The sequence below is a fragment of the Pavona decussata genome, unplaced genomic scaffold (assembly GCF_977016875.1).
Source record: "Pavona decussata unplaced genomic scaffold, jaPavDecu1.1 SCAFFOLD_141, whole genome shotgun sequence".
NCBI classification, from domain to species: Eukaryota; Metazoa; Cnidaria; class Anthozoa; order Scleractinia; family Agariciidae; genus Pavona; species Pavona decussata.
The window spans coordinates 105,343-127,500 of NW_028145554.1; the positions used below are offsets into that span (position 1 = coordinate 105,343).

The 22,158-nt window shown below is 39.0% G+C and overlaps 1 protein-coding gene and 1 pseudogene across 7 annotated transcripts in view; one reads left to right on the plus strand and one right to left on the minus strand.

The window, feature by feature from the left end:
- The window catches only part of LOC146466686 (cartilage intermediate layer protein 1-like), a 50,527-nt gene that overhangs the window by 15,136 nt on the left and 13,233 nt on the right, over nucleotides 1–22,158 (plus strand). For 4 of the 7 annotated variants that reach the window (XM_085126849.1, XM_085126848.1, XM_085126851.1 and 1 more), the window contains exons 6-15: nucleotides 5,072–5,230; nucleotides 5,652–5,966; nucleotides 10,032–10,190; nucleotides 10,721–10,882; nucleotides 11,443–11,601; nucleotides 12,247–12,411; nucleotides 13,027–13,200; nucleotides 14,167–14,481; nucleotides 15,851–15,956; nucleotides 16,866–17,020. In XM_085126849.1, the coding sequence (XP_084982975.1) occupies nucleotides 5,072–5,230; nucleotides 5,652–5,966; nucleotides 10,032–10,190; nucleotides 10,721–10,882; nucleotides 11,443–11,601; nucleotides 12,247–12,411; nucleotides 13,027–13,200; nucleotides 14,167–14,481; nucleotides 15,851–15,956; nucleotides 16,866–17,020 (1,869 nt within the window). The remainder of the gene's footprint in view (nucleotides 1–5,071; nucleotides 5,231–5,651; nucleotides 5,967–10,031; nucleotides 10,191–10,720; nucleotides 10,883–11,442; nucleotides 11,602–12,246; nucleotides 12,412–13,026; nucleotides 13,201–14,166; nucleotides 14,482–15,850; nucleotides 15,957–16,865; nucleotides 17,021–22,158) is intronic. The other 3 variants (XM_085126852.1, XM_085126853.1, XM_085126854.1) reach the window with 3 other exon arrangements.
- Nucleotides 18,472–20,865, minus strand: LOC146466688 (uncharacterized protein KIAA1958-like; annotated as a pseudogene).

The following is a 22,158-nucleotide window of genomic DNA, read 5'->3' on the forward strand; positions in this document are numbered from 1 at the left end:
GCATTTCCTATTAACGGTTCCCTGTCAAGGTGCGTAAATTCAGGGTAAAAGACGCCATTTTGCTTCGGGACCAAGTTATTAGAATTAGTAGCTTTGTGACGTCAAAACAAGTACTCGTAGATTCGTGTGAGCTCTGTTTTGCTACGTTTCTCTTAGTGCGTCTCACTAATATATTTGGAAGAATGCCGACCGTTTTCGTTGCTGGGAATGTAGTAACCAGAGAGACGGTTCAAAAAGTGTATCACTAGCGTAACACCAGAGGCGAAGAGAAGGAGTACAGCACAGCGAGAGCCTTCCATGTACTCCGTAATAAGCTGGCTTGTTGCATTTTAACCCGGTTGATTTTGAGAGAAAATAGCCCTTGGAGCCAGCATTCATGTGTTTGCAACGGTTTACGCTGTTGGAGAATCAACCAATCTTCATTAAAAGGTAGGCTTACTCATAAATTGTCAGAGTTTAAGTTTACACTGATTCAGTGAGTTTAAACCGGTCTTTTTAGTGGCGGTGGTTACCTGTAAGAGGAGGTTGTGCGTGGAATCGAACCAGGACTGTGATTGAAAATAAGCTACCTTATGGTATTGATATGAGGATATGCATGACGAGTTCATATAAATATTTGAATTTTAAAGTTCCAAGAAAGCTAGCAAAGGCGACTTTCTGTGCACTACTACAAAATTTTCCTAAACAAAAAACCCTTAAAGCAATTTTGTGATCGTGGAGAAAAACTCAAGGGTGAGGGCATGGCAATTGAGAGCTGTTGGGTCTCATAGGAGCTGGATGGTGATTACAGATATTTGGTCCATCACCGTGACACTGTGTTTTTGAAGTTTCCTGTTACCATTTTAAGAATATACAAAAAATCCAGCAACTTGTTCACATTAAATCTTATTTTCGTGCCACAATTTCTTTTTTAGATAAAATTGACCCCACTTTTTCAAGCTCAAAGAAATTATTTGTTCATTATTTAATTTATGGTGAATAATTCAATAAGGAAATGACATCCATTTGCCGGCATTACAAGCTCTGATATTAATAAAATGTGATTTGTGTAGGTTATCAGTTTACTACATATCTAGGAAATGAGATGTTTTTGTGTTATCACTTTCTCAGGTTCCAGAATTAATTAGAAGCAAGAGGGAACTTGTGGCAAGAAACAAGAGAAAAAGAGTTTTCAGATTTTGACATTGTTTCAACAAGGTTTTTCCTGAATGCCAATTTTGATTCTTTATTCTAACAAAGTTGTGATCAAGGTAGTATCAACAGTTCCATTTTTAGTGGCAAATTACTATCATATACAACAATGGGGTGGCTTTTAAAATAAAATCCTGTTTGAATTCTTTATAATTTCAGCAATTCACTTTTCTTGATAGGAAAAAAGGACAAAGGAATCTTGACATTTCCAGATTCAGTGAAAAAGCCTTTAAAATCAATGGAGTTCGATGTAATAAACACAGGCTACTGTTTTTAGACTATTAAAATTTAAAGCATTTGTGTTCAGTAAAGGCTCGTATCGCATCTGTTTTGTCTGAGCCGGCGAACACTAAGAGTGACCCTTTCAGTCTGTCTCAAAATTTTCAGCCCTTTATGTTAATGGAGAGAAACAAGCATTTGCGATTTAAGGACCTAACAACTGCATTATACAAAAGCAGGCTTGCATATTGGAGGGTATTTTTTGTCGATTGCAAAAGATGAACAGCTCATTCTATTTGTCTGGAAATGCTCTTGCCAATACTTGCAGAATATGCACTTGCGGGAGAGGTAGGCCTACTTTTCTATTATTCCATACACAAGTCTTGAGAAAGGGGCTAAGAGGCAGTTTGAAAGAAACTAAAACAGATAAAAAAAATATATATAACAGACCAATCAGCTTCAACAAACTATTGTAATTGTTGATTGCAAACGGCTGGACTGCTCTTAGCCTTGTTAACCAGAAATTATTTTAACAATATTTTCTGAATTTGTACTGGTAGCAGAGAGTAACCTATTGTTTCCCATTATGCATTACACAAGCCTTGAGAACTTGTGATACAGGACACTGCCAGAAAATAAAAGAGATAAAAAAATATAACACCTGACCAATCACGAGCTCAATTTGCCAAACGGCAAAACCAGTTTTTCTTTCTAAAATTGTACTGGGAGAATTATTCCAAAATTCATCTTTCATTTTATCAATTAAACGTAATAAAAATTGTTCTGTTGCGATGGGAAACGTTTACAGTAGCGATAAGCATGATAAAGAGAGAATTCCACGTTCCTTTTCTCAGAGAATCACATGAAGCAAGTGCAACTATAGCTAGAATACAGAGCCACTATGATCCACCTCATTTACATGGGCAAGAAATCTCTTTCCGGTTGATAACAACATTCGTTGGCATTTTGCAAAAAAGCGACGTGACCGCTACCACTTTTGTACGGCTTACATAGGAATAATTAAACCTTTTCTTATCTTCTCCATGATTATGAGAAGAAAAGATTTTAAGAGCAATCTTGAATAAAGAATGTTCAAAATTTAATTTTCGGCAAGACCTTAATTAGTGTAAAAGTGTAAACACGTTTCAAGATCCAACCCTACCATTCACTGACTCTTCTAATCGTTTCTTTAAGTAATATATCAAACACGAGACACAATGTTTCATCACATATCAAACACCGAGAAGAGAGTTGAAAATACGACGCGTAGAGGAGTATTTTTGACGAACTTCGAGGTTTTTGATATATGATGAAACACTGTGACGAGTGTTTGATATAACTTCTCAAACAAACTGATTTTGAAGGAGAAATTAAGGATGCAAAAACGAGGAGGTTTTCATCAGATTTCCAAACTCGTCACGATGCATGATTTCCTTTGTCTTTGGCTTTTGAATTATTAATGAGTTTGAGAACTTTCTTTCAAGTTCTCAGTGATAAGCTTGCATTGACTTTTCGTAATGAGCTGTCGATTTTGCATAATTTAGCGAGTCATCAAGTACTTTATTGCAGCAGACAATAGTAATAGTATTCCCGACCGCGATGAAGTCATGACATCGTGTTTCTGTTCTTAGCTAAAGTGGTTTGCAAATCGTCTGAAACTGCGTAGCTCGTCTCTGAATATGCTTCAGGGGACAGCATTGTCGCTTATGGTACAAGTACAACTTCGTTCCAATCAATTTTATCGCTCGTGGACTGTGATTAACAAAGAAAATAAAGGCAACAACAGCAATTCTTGGTTTTTGTTCACGTCACAACTCTGACTCACCCCAGATCTCTCTTTTCGCGGCCGTGAACCAGACTTCGTCAAATTTAACAGGTCGTAAAAATTCGACGTTTTAATTAAACTAATAGTAATCACAGATTATTGGAGTGCGTTCAATTCCTTACATAGCACAAAACTTTGGTATGGTGGCCCTTTCCTGTTCGTTTTAATTTGACTTATTTCGTTCGCCTTACTCTTTATGCAGCTTTTCCTTATTGATAGTTTGCATGTGACGTCGTGGCGGCCATGTTGGTGGACAGGAACAATAAGATGTTTCACTACCATTTTTATTCAAATTTTCTTTTGTTTTGTCCACTAGCATGGCGGCAATGCAATCCACCAATTGCAATAATCATCATCTTCACATAATATTTGTAGTTTCCTTTCCAAATTAATAACCACAGTTCCACTGCTGCTTACCCAGCCTGAATAAAGCAAAGTTAATGGGCAAACAAAAATCTTAATTTTGAGGGTGAAGAAACATCTGCAGCATAAGGGATTATTTCACTGTTTCACCCTGAAGCTACGAGATTAGGGGTAAACCCGAGTACGAGGCGGATCTGACAGAGAAAACGTATAATTCAGGTTGCGTGACATTTGCAAAATATTTTCGTCTTTAACGTTGAGTAACGTACTTTAATACAAGAAGGTATACTTTTTGCTTCTACTTGCTACTACTGTTCACTAACAACAAGAGAATTTTTTATACACTACGCGAAAATCCCGCTGGTATGAAGCGATAAACATTTTTAATGTTGAGATCTAATAAGCATATTGAAGATAACCGAAATGCGCGTGTACAAGCATAAAAATCTAACACAGAAATAAAAATACTACCGCAGGCGATCGACTGTTTATTTCCATTTGTTACTAATCTTACAATTTACTTGCTACTAAGTACAAGTATAAAAATCGATTGTCGAAACATCACGAATTCAGAGAAATGAAAATGTTACTGAGACGGTATACTATTTGTTTTTACTTGCTACTACTCTTTACTTGCAACAAGAAAGATATTTTTATACTTTACTCGAAAATTCCATTGCTGTAAAGCGATAAACATAAGATTGTTCAGATGAAATTAGCATATTGAAAGTTTTGTACAAGCATAAAAAATTATTATAGACCCCTCTATTGATTTAGAGAGATAAAAACTGTGTGCTACCGTATTGTTCATCAAAAATGATCTCGTATATGTCCTTGTTCGTCGAAGAATGAAAGAAACAAAGCCTCTGAACTTGAGTTGTGAGACGAACGCAGTCTGCTGGCTACTTTACACAAACTCCATCAAGTTGAGTGCGTGTTTTGCTTCGGCTCAATACTCTCAATGGCCGCTGCAGACTTTTGCAATGAAACACGATCGTTTGCTTTACAATTGTTGAAAATGCCGAGGACACCAGAATCACCACGTGAGATAGCGCGTCGAAGTGAGGCGCAACGTAAGCAAGCACCTCAGAGCGAGGCAAATGTGTGTCGACGATCGAATCTCAGAAAAACCTCGCTTATTAATTACACAGGTAAACCAATAATGCACAGACAACCCAACACAAATTAGGAGATGCGTTCTAGTACCTCGAACGCATTTTTTTGCGAAGAAATGATCCAGATAGTGAGAAAAATTTTTGAGCGAATTGTTTTTTGAAGGGGAGGGGGAGGGGGGGGTTAAGTGCACTTTAAAACAGGTTGCTTGAAACTCCAAAGGCCTTATCGCGAAAGTGTGTTGTGGTGCATCTCCGCTCCACTCTGCATAACGAAAAAAATATAATGCAAGACATAGGCTACATGCTCAACAAATGCAATCAGCGTTAGTTGTTTAACCGTTTTGTATTATTAATTTAGAGTGGTCTGAATGGAGTCTCTGGAGTTACTGCACTAAAACCTGTGGTAATGGTACACGCGTCCGCACAAGGAGTTGTCCTTATATTCCCTCCCCATTAATAGAAGATTGTCGAGGAAGAGGTAGACAGACAAAAGTTTGTTCCCAGTGGAGATGTCCAGGTAGATAATATCATTTTGCACGCTTTACGCTTCAATTAATTGCAGATCTAGCTGCTATTCACGGGTTATGACCAAACAAGATCGTAGCATAAGGTAAAAGGTATAACCTTTTTGCTGACGCTAGTTTAGATGATAGGGTCGATTGTTGGGCGGTGATTTTAATCCATTGAGCCTGCACCATTCATTATTTTATTGTCACCATATATAGCTTAACGAAAGCAATCCCTTTTGGATGGATAGGGCCACGAGTTGAATTTTAATCGTATTTATCACATTCAGATAAAATTTTCCTATCCAAGAGTGATATGATCTATATAGCTAAAGTATCCACTTAAATATCTCCTTATTTTCTCATTTCTATTTTTGTCACCAATTTTAAGTCTTGAAACTGCCTTCATGGAACAATTTATTCAATCTTTAGATTGCCTCCAAACTTGCATCAAAGGAAGACTGAATGCTGCTTGTGATGCTTGCATATGTGGCAATCACATACTTACTGGTCGTGTCCAGACGAAGGATGGTGCACCAATTTCGGATGCCATAATCGCTTTGTCAGAGACACCGTACAGATACCTTGCGCTGACAAATGCTTGGGGTTTCTTTGTAGCTTACAATGTCTGTACAGATGCAAGGCAGGAGCTGGTTATCTCTAGAGCTGGCTTTGTTCCTTTGAAGCTGACGGCTAATGTTTGGTCATCAACAACAGCGAATGTGAATGTTCAATTAGAGGACGCAGGTATTAAATTTACTTAATCATTTATTAACGTTATTAACGTCCTGAGGTTCGGAAGTCGTCTAACCGACGCTTGGACCCAATTATAGTAATCATAGTAGCACTGCTATTTTAATTGGGAATGATCCAATCTTACACGAGACATTTTGCCAGCATAGACCGCATATCTATTTGGCTGTTGGAACTGATTTGGTCGTAAATCTGATTACCTGTTGGCCACATGTTAGCATGGCTCTCGTCACGTTCTTCACGATTGAACCGCCATTAGCGAAGATAGAAGTATCTTGCTTGTTTTTTGTTTTCGTTTTTTCTTTTCCAACTGGGAACCCATTTACCCACAGAACAATGAGAAACATCAAAGGTGTGTCCATATCTGGGCTAGATTAGCTTCACGGTCTCAGTGAAAAGCGTAAAAGTTGATTTCGAACTGACCATTACTTTGAAATGGCCAAGTCTCTTTAAAAATAAAATAATTGCTAACTTCAGGAGCTTCACTATTCAAGAATAAATAAAAAAAATTCTCTTCGGTTCGAGTTTGTGACACATAACAGTATGCGTTGAACCGTTTACGCATTTCAACGCATTTGAAAACGTTGACAATGCAAGGCGTTTCAAATCGAAGCTAAAACTTTAGCAATGTTTCCGAACGAAACCGAAACATGTTAAAAAATTATTTGTAAATCATATCGTTCCAACGCATTTTCAAACCTTGACAACGTTTTTCAATTAAACGACCTAGTCTTTTATTATTAGCACCGGGAAACGACCGTACGTATACTACCCAAGCAAAACGTAGCCAAGATTTTGTTTACATTTTGATATGATAATCACAGTCTGTTTAAACGTACAAATAAATGGCGAACATGCAAATGCAAACAATCAGTATTGTATTGCGAACGGGTAGTATTGAAAAACGTACAAGCATCGATTATAAACCTTATTGTCAGCGCTATTTTTATTCCGGTTATGTAATCAGTTAGTAAGCGCAAGATTACGAAGTGTCCTCAGTCGTTTCATCAAGGAAACAGAAAGACAAACAGACTAAAAGTTTTCCTAAATGAAACCTTTTGGTAAAAAATGGACAATCAAGCCTTTAATTTTTTGTGAGGTACTGATTTCCAGTAGCGTTTAGACATCAGTTTGGCCAAAGGCACCCCAAGCTCTATGAGAGATATAGACCGTGGCCATTGCGTGAGTATTGTAATTTGAGCGTCACGGCGAACATTGCGTAACGGCCTTTTTTTAAGGATTTGTAAGGGAAAAAACGATTCTACTTCAATTTAAAAACTACCGAAGAGTTTTCAATAAAAAAAATCCCTTCCTGAACTTCCTTGTCTGTTGCTCTTTCTCCTATGTGGTTTTGGAGCGATTTGGCGCGATTTCAGTGAGGTTTTAAGTTCCATTGCTATATAGAGTAAAGAAATGGAACTCAAAGTCACAGGAAAGGCGCGCTAAATTGCTCCAAAAACCACAATGGAGAAAGAGAAACAGGCAAGGGAGTTCAGGAAGGGATTTTTTTTATTGAAACACCTTGGTATTTTTTATTTGAAATAGGAATCGTTTTTCTCCCATACAAATCCTTATAATGTCGCCGTTACGCGATGGTCGCCGTGACGCTCAAATTACAACACTAACGCAAAGGTTACGGTCCATAACTCTCATAGAGCTTGGGGTATCAGTGGTGAAACGCGCGCTCAGCTCTTGGGCGATGTGTGATGCGAAGGGAGACTGGGTCTAGAGAATAGAATGCTTTCCAAACCAAAAATGGGCAAACTAGAAGATCTACAAATCATGAACTGAACCTTTGTCTCAAAGACGATGTAGACGACGAAGTTCTAAAAGATGCCATGTTCAAAGAAGCTGAACTTTTGAGGTAAAGGAGCTTTTATCCGTTCTCGGAGATTATCATCGAGCTATGAAGAAAGCGAGTCCAGATTTGCTCGAGAAATACTGTCCAAAATTTACATTGTTAGTGCGTCTATAGATAGCCTGGGAACATTTGTCAGGGAGCTGAATAATGTCGTCCGTAATAGCTGTAAATCTGTTGATAAGCTTAAGAGCCAGCAATTCAAAACAGACTTTCTTTGTTTCGAATGCTTGTAGGCCGGCTCACTGTTTTGAAACCCTGACTGGTGCTAGAGTGACCAACCGCTTACTGACCGTAGTGACTACTTTGACCTCTAACTAAAAAAGCTCGGAAAAGGTCAGGACAAAATTTAAGCAGGTAATCGAGATGAAGTTGTTCTATACATAGAACGTACGCTTTTAGCTGTTTTAGGTCGACGTGAAAGGGAACGCGTTTCGAAGAGGCAAGATTTATTTCAAGTAAAATCGTTTCTGATTTTGTAATAACATTCTCTATTACTTGCAGTTTCAATAGCTTATTGAAATGTTGTGCTCTCAAAACGTTAGTTGAAATGTTTTACCGTTCTCTTGCAACAAGCTCGTTTTTCCATCAGACTTCAGACTTCCTTTGCCACCGTTTTTTTTTTTTTGAACGGTGGGCGTTCTCGAGCGCTCTTGACCCAGTCTCTCTCCGCATCACACATCACTCCAGAGCTAAGTGGGGGGGCTCACCTCCCATTTTCTTTCTGCACCCCAAAAGTCTGCAGCGTCGCGCGCCAGCAACGATTTTAAGGCTTTCTCTGACCACAAGTTTTTAGACTACAAGCGTTCATTGTAATTCATTACTTTGCTATATTGATTTTAGGCGTATACAGGGCCCCTCAGGATAACAGCCCCGTAGCTGATTGGGCCACCCTGTCTTAAATAAAGCTCACTTACTTTTACGTACTTACATTTTAATTAGTAACTGTAGTCATGCAGCTCAGTGCGGTAGCTGCATGGCTACGGCTCAAGGTAGATGGGTCACCACAGAGACAAACCGTAAAAAACTTTGTAACTAATGGCCACCACGTTGAACGTCATCAACGCTTGAGGTGTAAGCCCGGTTTTCTAAAATAAGGTCTCCTGATTCTCCCCAATATTACGATTGACTTTAATATTTCGCTGTCAGGCAGAATACTTCGAAGCTCTTCAGTCACTCCGAATTCAGAACGATCTTGCTTAAGCCCTCAAGCACCTTCAAAAATTTATGTTCTTCCTTTAAACTACTGTTGTGAATAGAAAAGGCTGTTGCTTCTTTACACAAAAGGCACCCTGCCCAGATTACCATGTGAGAATGGGCGCACATTTTTTTCACCTGGATCCAGCCTGAGTTTGCAATCACTGTCCATTGTCACTTCGGAAGTCGCCTGGCAACATTGGACATCTAACGTCCAATAGGACAGATATCCACATCCCCCTCTGCTACCACTACGATTGAACTCTCCCGCTTCATGTATGTTGTAATGCTATCGACTAGGGTCCCCACGGGATTCTGGGTCCCTGACTGTTTTCTCGGGCCACCCTGCAGACTGTTTTCGTGGCCATGTTTGAGGTCAATGCGCGAGCACGTGTGAGACAGTTTTCACTTCGTTTCTTTCTTGAAAATATTTAAAGTTAAGGTTAAGAACTGTGTTAGAGACAGACTTACAACAATGTACAGACATAGACTGGAATAAATTTACTTTATACCTGCCTAAGAAGCCATTTGTATTAAACACACCTCACCCGCTTCACCTTGTCATTCATCCACTCTTTTTCTTGGAACTGCCACAACTTCAGCGCCACACCAGCTCCAATCTGCCAAGGGTTGGACGTTGGATAGACCTCAAACACACAGACTAGGAAGCCAAAGTTGTGATCAGAGAAGATGCATTTTCTTTTTCAATGTGCATTCCTCAATGCATTACTTGAGGATCGTTTACAAAAGTTAAGGATCTGTTTATTTTTCGCGGAGAAGGGGAGTGTTACACCACTGTTGCATAAGCAGCGCGTGATTACATTGTCCATGCATTTTAGGGCTCCTGAGCAAAATAGTAGTGAAAGTGCGTGGCGGTGCATCTTTGCTGCGGTTTGCATTACAAATACAGCATCATGCACTTAGGCTACATGTTCATTCGTGTTAACATTTTTTTTAACAAATACAATGAGCGTTAGTTGTTTTACCGTTTTGTATTTCAAAAGCCAAGTGGTCTCCATGGACCCACTGGAGTGAATGCAGTAAAACCTGTGGTAGCGGTACACGCGTCCGCACAAGGAGTTGTCACTACCAGGTTGGAGGAGGACCTTCATGTCAAGGAAACCGTAAACAGACAATAGTTTGCTCCCAGTGGAGTTGTCCAGGTAGATAATGTCATTTTTCATGTTTTGTGATTCAATTTACTTTGGACCTAGCTGCTTTTTACCGTTCATGACGAAACAAGATCTTAGCATCAGGTACAAGATAAAACCTTTCTACTCTACGTAAGCAAGGCCCCATTTCCCTTAAAGGGAAAAGGACCAAATGATGATGACTCTACGTAAGCTACCAGCTCCAATCCGTCAAGTGTTGGACGTTGGAATGACCTCAAACAACTAAATTAGGAGCAGTGCTCTTGAGGCCGAAGATGCGATTGGTAAATGAGCATTTTTCAATGCATGACTCGAGGACCATTCCCAAAATTAAAACATATGGACCATTTAATTTTTGCACCACTAGCGCATGATCACAAAGTCCATGTACTTAAGGGATTTCCAGCAAAAAATTGTGCTTTTGTTGTTTTGCATTACAAACTGAGTACCATCCTGAGATACATGCAACATGTTCATTCATTCTGAAATGTTTTAACTAATACAATCAGCGTTAGTTATTTTACCGTTTTGTTTTTCGAAAGCCAAGTGGTCTCGATGGACTCGCTGGAGTGAATGCACAAAAACCTGTGGTAATGGTACACGCTCCCGCACAAGGAGATGCCACTACCAGGGAAAAGGAAGATCAACTTCATGTCAAGGAAACCGTACACAGACAATAGTTTGTTCTCAGTGGCGTTGCCCAGGTAGCTTATGTCATTTTGCATGTTTTTGTGGTCCAATAAATTTTGGATCTAGCTACTATTCACCGTTCATGACAAGAAAAGATCTTAGCAACAGCTTCAAGGTATAACCTTTCCACTCTACGTAATCTACCAGGTCCAATCCCGGGTTGGAGCTGGTAGATTGTTGGACGTTGGACCGACCTCAAACAACTAAATTAGGAATGGTGATCTTGACGCCAAAGATGTGATAAGAGAATAAGCATTTTCTTTTTAATAAGCACTTATCAATGCATTACATGAGGAATTCACAAACATTATGGATCATTTTATTATTCACGATGAAGGGGAATGCCACGCCCCTTTGCATTACCAGCGTGTGATTAGATATTCAATGTATTATACGGCTTCCGAGCAAACTATTGCTTTTGTTGTTTGGTAAATATAATTCTGAAAGTGCGTGGCGGTGCTTCTTCGATTCAGTTTGCATAACAAATGAATATCATGCAATACATAGGCTCTTCATGTTAACAATTTTTAACTAATACAAAGAGCGTTAGTCTTTTTATCGTTTTGTACTTCAGAAGCCAAGTGGTCTCAATGGACTCGCTGGAGTGAATGCACAAAAACCTGTGGTACTGGTACACGCGTCCGCACAAGATGTCAAAACCAGGGTAAAGCAGGACCTTCATGTCCAGGAAACCGTTATCAGACAAAAGGTTGCTCTCAGCGGAGTTGTCCAGGTAGCTTGTTATTTTGCATGTTTTGTGATTCAATCAATTTTGGATCTAGCCGCTATTCACTGTTCATGACGAAACAAGGTCTTACCATCAGGTACAGTTATAAACTTTCCACTCTACGTTATCTCCCAGCTCTAATCTGTCAAATGTTGGACGTTGGACAGACCTCAAACGACTAAATTTGGAATGGTGATCTTGACGCCAAGGATGTGCTCAGGGAATAAGCATTTCCTTTTCTATGAGCACTCTTCAATGCATTACACGAGGATCATTCACAAAAATTAAGGATCATTCTTTTTTTCACGATGAAGGGGAGTGTTGCGCCCACTTGCATTTCTAGCGCGTGATTAGATCTTCAATGTTTTTAACGGCTTGCGAGCAAACTAGTGCTTTTGCTGTTTTATAAGTCGGTGCTTCTTCTTCTTCAAGTAAGGAATAGCCCCATGCCCCTTACTAGCTCGGTCATGGGACAAACGATGGCTAGATTTCGTAACTTTTACGGCCTATAAAAAGTCCAGATTTGGTCGAAAAAAGGCTCAATGCGTTTCGAACAGGTGCAAAGATTTATTTAAGCGAAAAAAAATTTTGGGGTTAGGTGCACTTTAACTAATACAATTAGCGTTAGTTCTTTATCGTTTTGTATTTCAGAAGCTAAGTGGTCTCAATGGTCCCGCTGGAGTGAATGCAGTAACACCTGTGGATATGGTACACGCTTCCGCACAAGGAGTTGTCAGGTCGGTTTTAGAGATGCAGTATCTTCATGTCAAGGAAACTATAAACAGACAATAATTTGCTCCCAGTTGAGATGTCCAGGTAGGTAGATAATTTTGCATGTGTTCTGATTCAATTAATTTTGGATGTAGTTGCTTTTTACCGTTCATGATGAAACAAAATCTTAACATCAGGTACAAGATATAACCTCTCCACTCTACGTAATCTCCCAGCTCCAATCCGGAAGGGTGATCTTGAAGCCATAGATGTGAATGAACATTTTCATTAATCTTCAATGCATGATGCAAAGATCATTCACAAAAAATGTGGATTATTTTATTTTACTACTAGCGCGTGATTACATTAAAAAAAATAAATAAATGCTTTGTTTATAGCGGAAATGCACTTAGCTACCCAAAGCTAGTTTACAGGAATTCCACTCAGAAATAACGAGAAACAAATAATAACCAAATCGAACATAACATACTAAAAATCCCAACTGGCAGGAGGCAAACGTATTTTAGGGTTATCGAGCAAACTGGTGCTTTTGTTGTTTTGTGAATATACTACTGAAAGTGCTTGGCGGTGCATCTTCGCAGCAATGTGCATAAGAAATATGTCACGCAAAACTAAGGCTACATTCATTCCTTCATTCATTCATTAAAAACTTTCAACCTATTCAATCAGCGTTAGTTGTTTTACCAATTTGTATTTCAGAAGCCAAGTGGTCTCGATGGAGTTCCTGGAGTGACTGCACTAAAACCTGTGGCAATGGTACACGCGTCCGCACAAGAACATGTGTCGCTCAAAATCAACGGGCAGTTTTTGCTCCAATTTCATGCGAAGGAAAACCCCAACAGACAAAAAATTGTTCCCAGTGGAACTGTCCAGGTCGGTAGTCAAAACATTTTACATGTTTTACGATTCAATCAACCTTAGATCTAGCTGTGATTCAATTCAATTTTTCAGTTCAATTCATTTTTTTTACGCAAAAAAAAAGATGATGAAAAAAGATCTTAGTATCACGTACAAGGTGTAACCCAGTTTCCACTTTACGTTTCGATCACATAAATTTTTTTTTTGACAATGACTGGAAAGCCGGAGAACGCGCGACTGTTTTGCACGGCATGCAGGACGGCTGCCACAAGGCTCTCTGAAACTCAGCGAATGGAGCATCTGAACAATGTGCTGTCATGAGTACATTCCCGAGAATATTTTGATTGTTTCCGAAAAAAAATCTTACGTTTTATCTTTTCTGAATAAGCTTAATTCATTCGCATGCCATTTGCTGTTTTTTTGTCTAGTATACTCCGAAGCCAGTCCGACATAATAGCCTAGTGCGGTATCAAGTGTATGTACTAAGTGCATTGAGTTGGGAAACGTTCCGGCAATACCATCATCTCAAGGCTATGCAATAGTCTATAATTATATTGGGCACTACCTCAAAGTAAAACAGAGCTTCAGTGTTCGTTAAGATAATAAATTTACTCTTATCCTGTCATCCACGACATACCCATAGTTTTCATTTCCGTTAGTTACCGCCTTTTTTTGATTTTGTAAAGCTTGATCATTTGTTTAGCAGTTTATATGATAGCGTTGGTTATTGGGCAGTCACTTTAACCCATTGAGCCCGCACCATGCATCATTTTACCGTTAGCACATATAGGCTAAAGAAACCACTCTCTGTTGGCGGTCAATATTTGACAAATGGCGATGTTGGGTCTCCAGACACTATACCTGAATTTTAATAGAATTTGTCATATTCTGATAGAATTTACCCAGTGAACGGCCTATATCAGTTGCAGTTTTATCGAGAAAAAAAAACTGTTCTCATGTAACGATTTATACAATCCTTAGATTGCCTCAGAACTTGCATCAAAGGAACACTGAATGCTGCTTGTGATGCGTGCACATGTGACAATCATACTCTTACTGGTCGCGTTCAGACGAAGGACGGTGCACCAATTTCGGAAGCCAAAATCGCTTTATCAGAGACACCGTATAAAGTTCTGGCGCAGACAGATGACAAGGGGTTCTTTAAAGCTTTCAATGTCTGTACAGATGCCCAACAGGAGTTTGTTATCTCCAGAGATAGCTTTGTTCCTTTGAAGTTGAAAGCAACTGTTTTATCATCAACAACAGCGAATGTGAAAGTTCAATTACATGACGCAGGTATCACAGTTTTCTTATTCGTTTATTAGAGCAGCGGAAGTGGTCTAACCGACGCTTGGATCCAATTATAGTAATCATAGTAGCACTGTTATTTTAATTGGGAATGTTCCAATCTTTTACGAGACATTTTGCCAGCAAAGACCGCACATCTAATTAGACTGCAAGCAGTCCCTTTCTGGTTAGTCGCGAGGGCGCGCTCACAGCGCTGCAAGACTGGAGCGAGGAATAATAAATGAGAAGAGACTGCCTCCCCCCAAGCCTCCCTCCGCTCGTTCGCTCCAGTTTTTTTCGCGCGACCTCTCGACTAAACAGAAAGGGACTGCTTGCAGTCTTATATCTATTTGGCTGTTGTAACTGATTATTTGTAAATGTACTGTTGGCGACATGTTCGCATGGCTCTCGCCACGTTCTTCACGACTGAACTGCCATTTTCGAAGATAGAAGCATCTTGCATGTTTTTTTGTAATTTTTCTCAACTGGGAACGCATTAACCCACAAAACAATAAGAAACATCAAACATCTGGGCTAGATTAGCTTCAAAGGAATGGTCTAAGTGAAAAGCATTGAAGTTGTGTTCGAACTGACCATTACTTTGAAATGACCAAGTGTCTTTCATGCACAACCCCGCAATTCTTAAAAAAAATAACTGATTGCTTATCTCATATGATTGCTGAGCTTAACTGATTTGTATCGAAGAATAAAGTAGAACAAGGCACTTCATTTCCAGTTGTGGTCCATACGCTCGTTAAAATTACATTCTTCCCAATATTCTGATCGACTTCAATATTTCCGGCGCTCTGACGGACACTCTTTAGAGGGACATAGGACACAAACATCCATAAATATTTAAAGATTTTCTGTTCTCTTTTATGTTATCTTTTTCATTATGTCACCTTTTTCATTTGACTTAACACATTGGTGTAACACTAAAAAGATAAAAATAATTAAAAACAGTCATCTTTGCAAAGCCAATAGCGTTTAATCATCTGAAAACAAGATGTTCCGCGGCCCACAGCGATTTTTTACGCTGATTGCCTTTAAGGCCAAAGCCTACAAAATTCCCCCAAAACCAATAGGGTTATTCGTTGCAAGAAACATTTATTTATAACAAAATGGTGTTTATAGCAAAAACAGGAGGTTTCGCGTTTCTCGCAGTAGTTTACGAGGAAAAATAGAGCCTGATCACAGGTTAGTAATGGACGGTTTCAAGTGGCCTTCGTTATTATCGCCTGCCTTGACGACAATCACTGATCATCTTTGATGAAACTCATCGAAGAGTCAGAGCATCTAATTTGGGTGAACGTGGGAGTTGTGAGAAACATTTCTTTTTCGAGCTGAGTTGTCCAACCTTACCTCTTTTATCCTTTAGTACCACCATCCATAACTGTACACCCTCAAAGTAAGATGCGCATTTCCGGAGATGCTGTAACCTTCTGTTGTGATGGAGAAGGCAACCCACCACCGGAATTCGAATGGTAAGGACTCGCGCCCATAACAAAGCAATTTTTCAGTACTAGAGCGTTATTCAATTGAGTGTCATAAAAAGGAAACCAAAGTATTTACTCTGACTAGCCACAACAAACGTAAACAATGCAATGAACCAATCAGAATTCGAGGCGAGTACAGGTTAGCGGCGTTATGCGCGGGAAAACGCACTCTAACAAACTAACAAGGCACAATTGGTTTTAGTCTTGCTTTTTCTGATCTGTCAAGGATGTGGCGCGATTTTTTCAAACCAATCATGGAGTGTAGTAGAGGAAAACCAAAGTAAGCGTGGACACTTAGTTGAAAACTGCTCTCTAATATATGTACACAAACATAGCCTTGGATCTCAGTTGTTTGATGGTTTTCTAAAGTGACAGATTTCCGAGGAACGTTTGGTTACATTCTTGCACCCCACTTAACCTACATTCACCCGCATGATCATAATTAACTTACTTATGACATGACTCCTAGCCTCTCACGCAGACGTTGTTAGGGGTTCGTCACGCGTTCCTGCCACGTTCGTGGGGAAGGAACGCGTGACGAACCCCTAAGAACGTCTGCGTGGAAGGCTACATGACTCCTGGATTCAAACCATTTACAGCTGAATTATTTTTAATTCTGCCAAGATTTTCAAGGCGACGCAGCCAACTTTATCAAGAATTTTACCTCGCTGAGAGAAGGGAAAACTTTATTTCAAATTGATTTCCATGGCAATTCGAGCAAAAAGAAAAGGAATTTTTCGATCAAAATTTTTATTTTTTTTATTGTTTTTAAAAAGTTTTTACGACATTTTGTGACATAACTGTTGGACAAAGCGCGTGGTTATTTTATTAAAGTACCCTGGTTTATTTTCGTTTATAGAACCCGCCAATGATTACTTTCCCATTTATTCATGTCAGGTTTAAAGACAATAACATCATCGATAAAGATGTCTACCATTATGGCAAGACTCTAGAAATTCCTAACGTGAGTGGTCTTATGGGAAGATATCGATGTCGAGTGGTAAATGACTATGGTGCGGAATTTTCTAACATCGCTGATTTGAAAGTTTTTGGTAAGTAAACCTCTTAGCAGCAGTCCTTGAAATCAACGAAGTAATCTCACTACCTCAAAACTTGTAAACATTCGGACTTGAAATGAATTGGGTGGAACGCGAATTTGATGAACAATGCTCAAAGAGGCGCCGTGACACGTTGGATGTTTTAGCCGATGCAAGAATCAACTTTGAATGGCTACACACAGTTAAATTCTGTTTAAACGTACAAAAATGTTACTCTGGCTAAAATTCTTTCGGCCACCCGACTAGCTGCCCCTGCGTCTTTGAGGATGAGGCTAGCTCGTGGTACTTAAATGGATGGGTCAATTTTTAAGCCGTGTATCCACATTGGAAATTTATTGTAAAAAAACATTGAAGAAAATGCAAGGGAATATAAGCTTAAGTTTAATGCAAAAAAGACATAAAGGCTAAATAAGCGGCTTAATTTATTCCCATGGTGCGCCTCGCAGATTTTTAAAGCTATCCTTCCTTCTAACTACGCGCATGCCCTGGGTGCAGACCGCGTTAAGGTTTAAGTCGAGTATCTTTTTTTTTTTTCGACGTCGTATTCTTGTCCTTCTCCCTCTTCCTCCTCTGCCTCTTTCGTTATCTAAAGAAGAGTCGTATCCGAGAATCGAACCCTTGTCGTCTAGGTTTCTTACCACTACGCCTCTAAATACCCGCTATGAGTCAAATTTCACTTACGGAAGTTTTTTGAGACTCCAATACGTCGTTTTCAGAAAGAAACTGCACGGCTTTGTTAAAAGGTTAAATCATAGAATAACTTCTAAGAAGTACTCGACAGTTTGATCAGGGGAAATTCAGGGTTCACGTCGAAGCATTTGATCTTCGAGGACACATTGTGGTACTCAGCCATGCATAGTCGGATGCTTGCATCGACCAAAACATCCCGGGTAAACGCTTCAGGGCCCAGTTGTTCAAAGCCTGATTAAGCTAATCCTGGATTAACGTTAACTTTGATTCGAGTTTAATTTCTAATCAATAAAGATTCTTCCAAAAAATATCTGTCCGCCAGTTTTGACTTAGACTTTCTTAATCTTTAGCTTGAAATAAGCCTTTAAACCATTTTAACAAGCGAGGTGAAAACCTCGATTAACTTTTAATCGTAGATTAGGGTTAATTTAATATATTTAGTCAGAAACGTCTTCGGAGACCCAGGGGCAGTTAGTCGGGTAGGGGGGATTTCCCTTGGAAAAACGAAAAACCCTACAACCAAACTAACCGCCCCTGGGTCTCCGATGATGAGGCAGAAAGAAAGCGTAATATTGTTTTGATGTCCTTTACGTTACGCTATTTGTCTATTTTAGTCGTCATACCGGAAAGTAATTTATGATACAATACTTATGGGTTAGAGACTATTGTGAGTGTTTTGTTTACAAATACACGCACGCGCTGACCGTACAATGAACGAGGAATTGTCAATACTGCACGAGGCCTTCTTAAGGCCGAGTGCACTATTGAAAATTTAGAGTTCATTGTACAGTCAGCGAGTGCGTGTATTTGTAAACAAAACACAAACTAACAGTCTCCACCCTTTTAATATACGATCTGAGTTCACTGCAGGCGATACACGTTAAAGGGAAAACATAAAACGATAATAATTATTATGACAAGACAATTTTAATAAATAAAAAATCCGTAAATAAGTACAGGTGTATTTCAATAATAAGCAAATTACAATTTACAAATACCCTGTACACAAGCTTAGTTATGTTCAATAGCTATAAAAATTGGAAACTACAGTCGGCGAGAAGCCTGTTGACTGTTCAAAGCAATTGTCAATAACGTTTCTTTGTGACGTTATACGTGAACGCAAAATAACAGTTTTCAAATTTTGCATTCCCAAAGTCGACAAATTTGTAGTAGTTGCGAACATGTTTTGGTACGTTTATTCATTTCTATTGCTGTGCTCTATATGCTGTGTTGGTTTTGTCGCCAATGCCGTCGAAGCAACTGGTGCCGCCAAAATTTCAGAACATTGTTTTTGTTGTTGTAGCGTTTGTCGTTCACAGTACACTTTTACGCTTCCCTTGTTTCTATGGCCAGACACTTGCATTATACCATGGACAGGAACTCCTGCTCTATCTAACATTTTACAATAACTGTCCAAATTCCCGCGCGTTGATTGGTTCGTAGCTATTGTCTATAAGAGTATAGACAATAAAAATGACGTCAGATGTAACGCGCGCGCTTTCTCAACGAAAAAAATAGCCAATTCCGCTCGTACTTTTCCCATGTTATTGTAAAAAACAAATCGACGGCAGTTTTCTATGGTATATACTCTTATAGACCATAAAATGACGCCATAAAATGTCCAAAACATGGCAGTGAAACCACTCGCCTGCGGCTCGTGGTTCCACTTGAGTTTTGAACATTTTTTGACTTCATTTTATGGTCTATAAGAGTATAGACCATAGAAAACTGCCGTTGATTTGTTAAATGTCACTGAAGTCGCTCTTATACAATGGTTTGTATAAACTTGGTTTAGGTTTCCTGCTATTGATATTTCTTTCATCATGTTTCCCAAACTATTCACACCGAGCGGCGCTCTGTCAAACCAGATTTCATCGCTAGCACAGAATTTTCTTTTCGGCCTCTGAAACAGTGCCTCTTCACCTGGATTAAGAAGCTGAATTAACTTTTTTAGGAACTGAACTGGATAGTTGGCTTCACCAGTAGAAAACATTTTAGGATCCGCTTCGTCGGCCTTGTCACTGAGCCCGCCAGGATGGTTTTTAGTTTTTTCTTGCTCGGCCATTTCAACATATTCCACTTCACTTGCGTCTTTCTTGATAACAAATCTGTTTTTTGTCATTCTACGTTGGTTTTCTCGACCTCTTCGGCAGAAATACAGGTTTATATTAAACCAATTCACCCTTAGTAACGAAATAGGCGAATCGCCAGCGAAAACACCGCTTTCGTAGCATTTTTGTATGTCCTCGGGCTGAATGCTAGCATGATGTTTGACTTTATATTAGACGTACCACTTTCCTTGATTTTTTTCAGTTTCGCATTCAATGACTTGTTTGCCGTTTTGAAAATCGGATCAGTTATATTCGAAAATGTCTTTCCAACTGTTTCTGAAGTCAAGTAACGGTTGATTCCCGCTCTTATTGCTACATAAGCTGAACGGCTGAAGACCTTTCCTTCGTCTTGTTTTAGTTCTTGGTAAAACTTACTCAGTCGCTCGGACAATATTTCTGCACTCAAGTTCTTCAATTCTTCAGACGGATGTCTCAGTTGCCGCCATTCTCGATTGTAGCGAAAAGAAAAACGGTTATTTTACAACAAATTACTACATCTTTTTAAGGTTCTTTTTTAAAAGCTACGCTTCAGAAAGCCCGAATGGCGAAATCACCTGTTTTTCGCAAACGACAAATACGTTTTACAATAAACAATTTATAACAAACAATAGACACAATTAGTCATTTATGTGTGCTTCCTTCTATTACTCATGAACCATGAACAATTATAAGAAAACCAGCAAGAAAAGGGATCAAGATACTTAAGCAATACAAATACATAATGTCATAACATGATTAATTGCTTCACTGACAACCTCCAGGGCTGTCAACTGTATGTAATAACCAGAATTTGAATTGGTGTTGGAATCGGTGCCCAAATTTATGTCTGTAATGTGCCGGATAATTGTCGGCGTTTGCTACAGTAAAAACCTAAAATACCCGATATATAAGAACCCAATCAGCTTGAACCCCATATTTGAAAACGTGGGAGGTTGACAGCCCCGAACCTCTGATTAAAGATATTCCCCTCGGTGGACGTTTTAAGGTACAAAACCCCAAAAATGAAAACTACATTGTTACAGATACAGTCTCACCCATTAATGGCACATGCAAAACACTGAATTTCTTCTAAGATACCAGGGCCCAGTTGTTCAAAGCCCAATTTAACTAATCCTAGGTAAGTGCAAATCTGATTTGCTATTTATTTACCGCTAAAAGAGGGCTTGCCACAAAATTGTGGCCCAAAGGGTTATATTACAAAATTTCGTTTCCTTAAAACTTCATCTTGTGAAAAATCGTCTTTAAAGGTAAATAATAACAATTAAATTTTTTTAATAATCCAGAATTAGCTTAATCGGTCTTTGAACAACTGGGCCCAGGGTGAACATTCTAAGCATGTTGAATCAATAGAGCGTTTTCATTCACGTGACTACCGACCATATTGGTTTACTGACACAAAAGAAAGTTTTTCCATAAAAATAGAGTTCAATTCCCAGGGGTTTAGTTTGGGGCACCAACATGGTTGCCATTTCTTTGCTTTGGGACACCAACATGGCCGCCGTAAAGCTACAGTCCAATATAGACAATTTATAGACGATTTCTGTCAATGGTTACACTACGACAACCTCTGAAAACCTATTAAGAATCTAATCAGCTTGAATTGAGAAAAACTACCCGAAAATATAAGAACCTGTTCAGCCTGACCTTGAAAATAATTCTAGGTTCTTATATGCTGGTTCATACTGTAATAAATGTATTGTGACATACATTATGTATTCAGGTTTGGTTTTTTAGTTCTTCCAATTAAAATCACTATATAAGTAGTTGAATTTGTACCTATCACATAATAACAGACAAAAAGAAAACAAAAACAAAGGCATTTTTGAGGTAAGAACAAATACTCCTTTTACAACCATAAACGATTACCCCAACTAGATCCGGGCGATTATAGGGATTACACTGTTCCTTTCACCATTTGTCTGAATGGTTGCGGAAATGTAGCTTGTCCACAACCATATCTAAACCATTCAAGGTCTTTGCCACTTCGGTCATTTCTCTTCTAACAGGGTTTTGGTAATTGTCCATGGTTCATGAGTAATAGAAGGAAGCACACATAAATGACTAATTGTGTCAATTGGTTATTAATATAAATGAACTGGCATACACATCTTAATAATATTCACTTGGTGGTTGTTGTTCAACTATAAGTCTAATTTAAAAAAGAAATATTACCAGATTACTGGCAATCCCTGTTTAAAAACTATGGGTATTGGACAGAAACATACATGTACAATGCGGGGAACTGATGACCCATTTTCATTTCCCCCAACTGGCTATTGTTGATATTTTGTAACGATTGTTATGATGGGTTCCTGGCTATGAAAAGTTCTG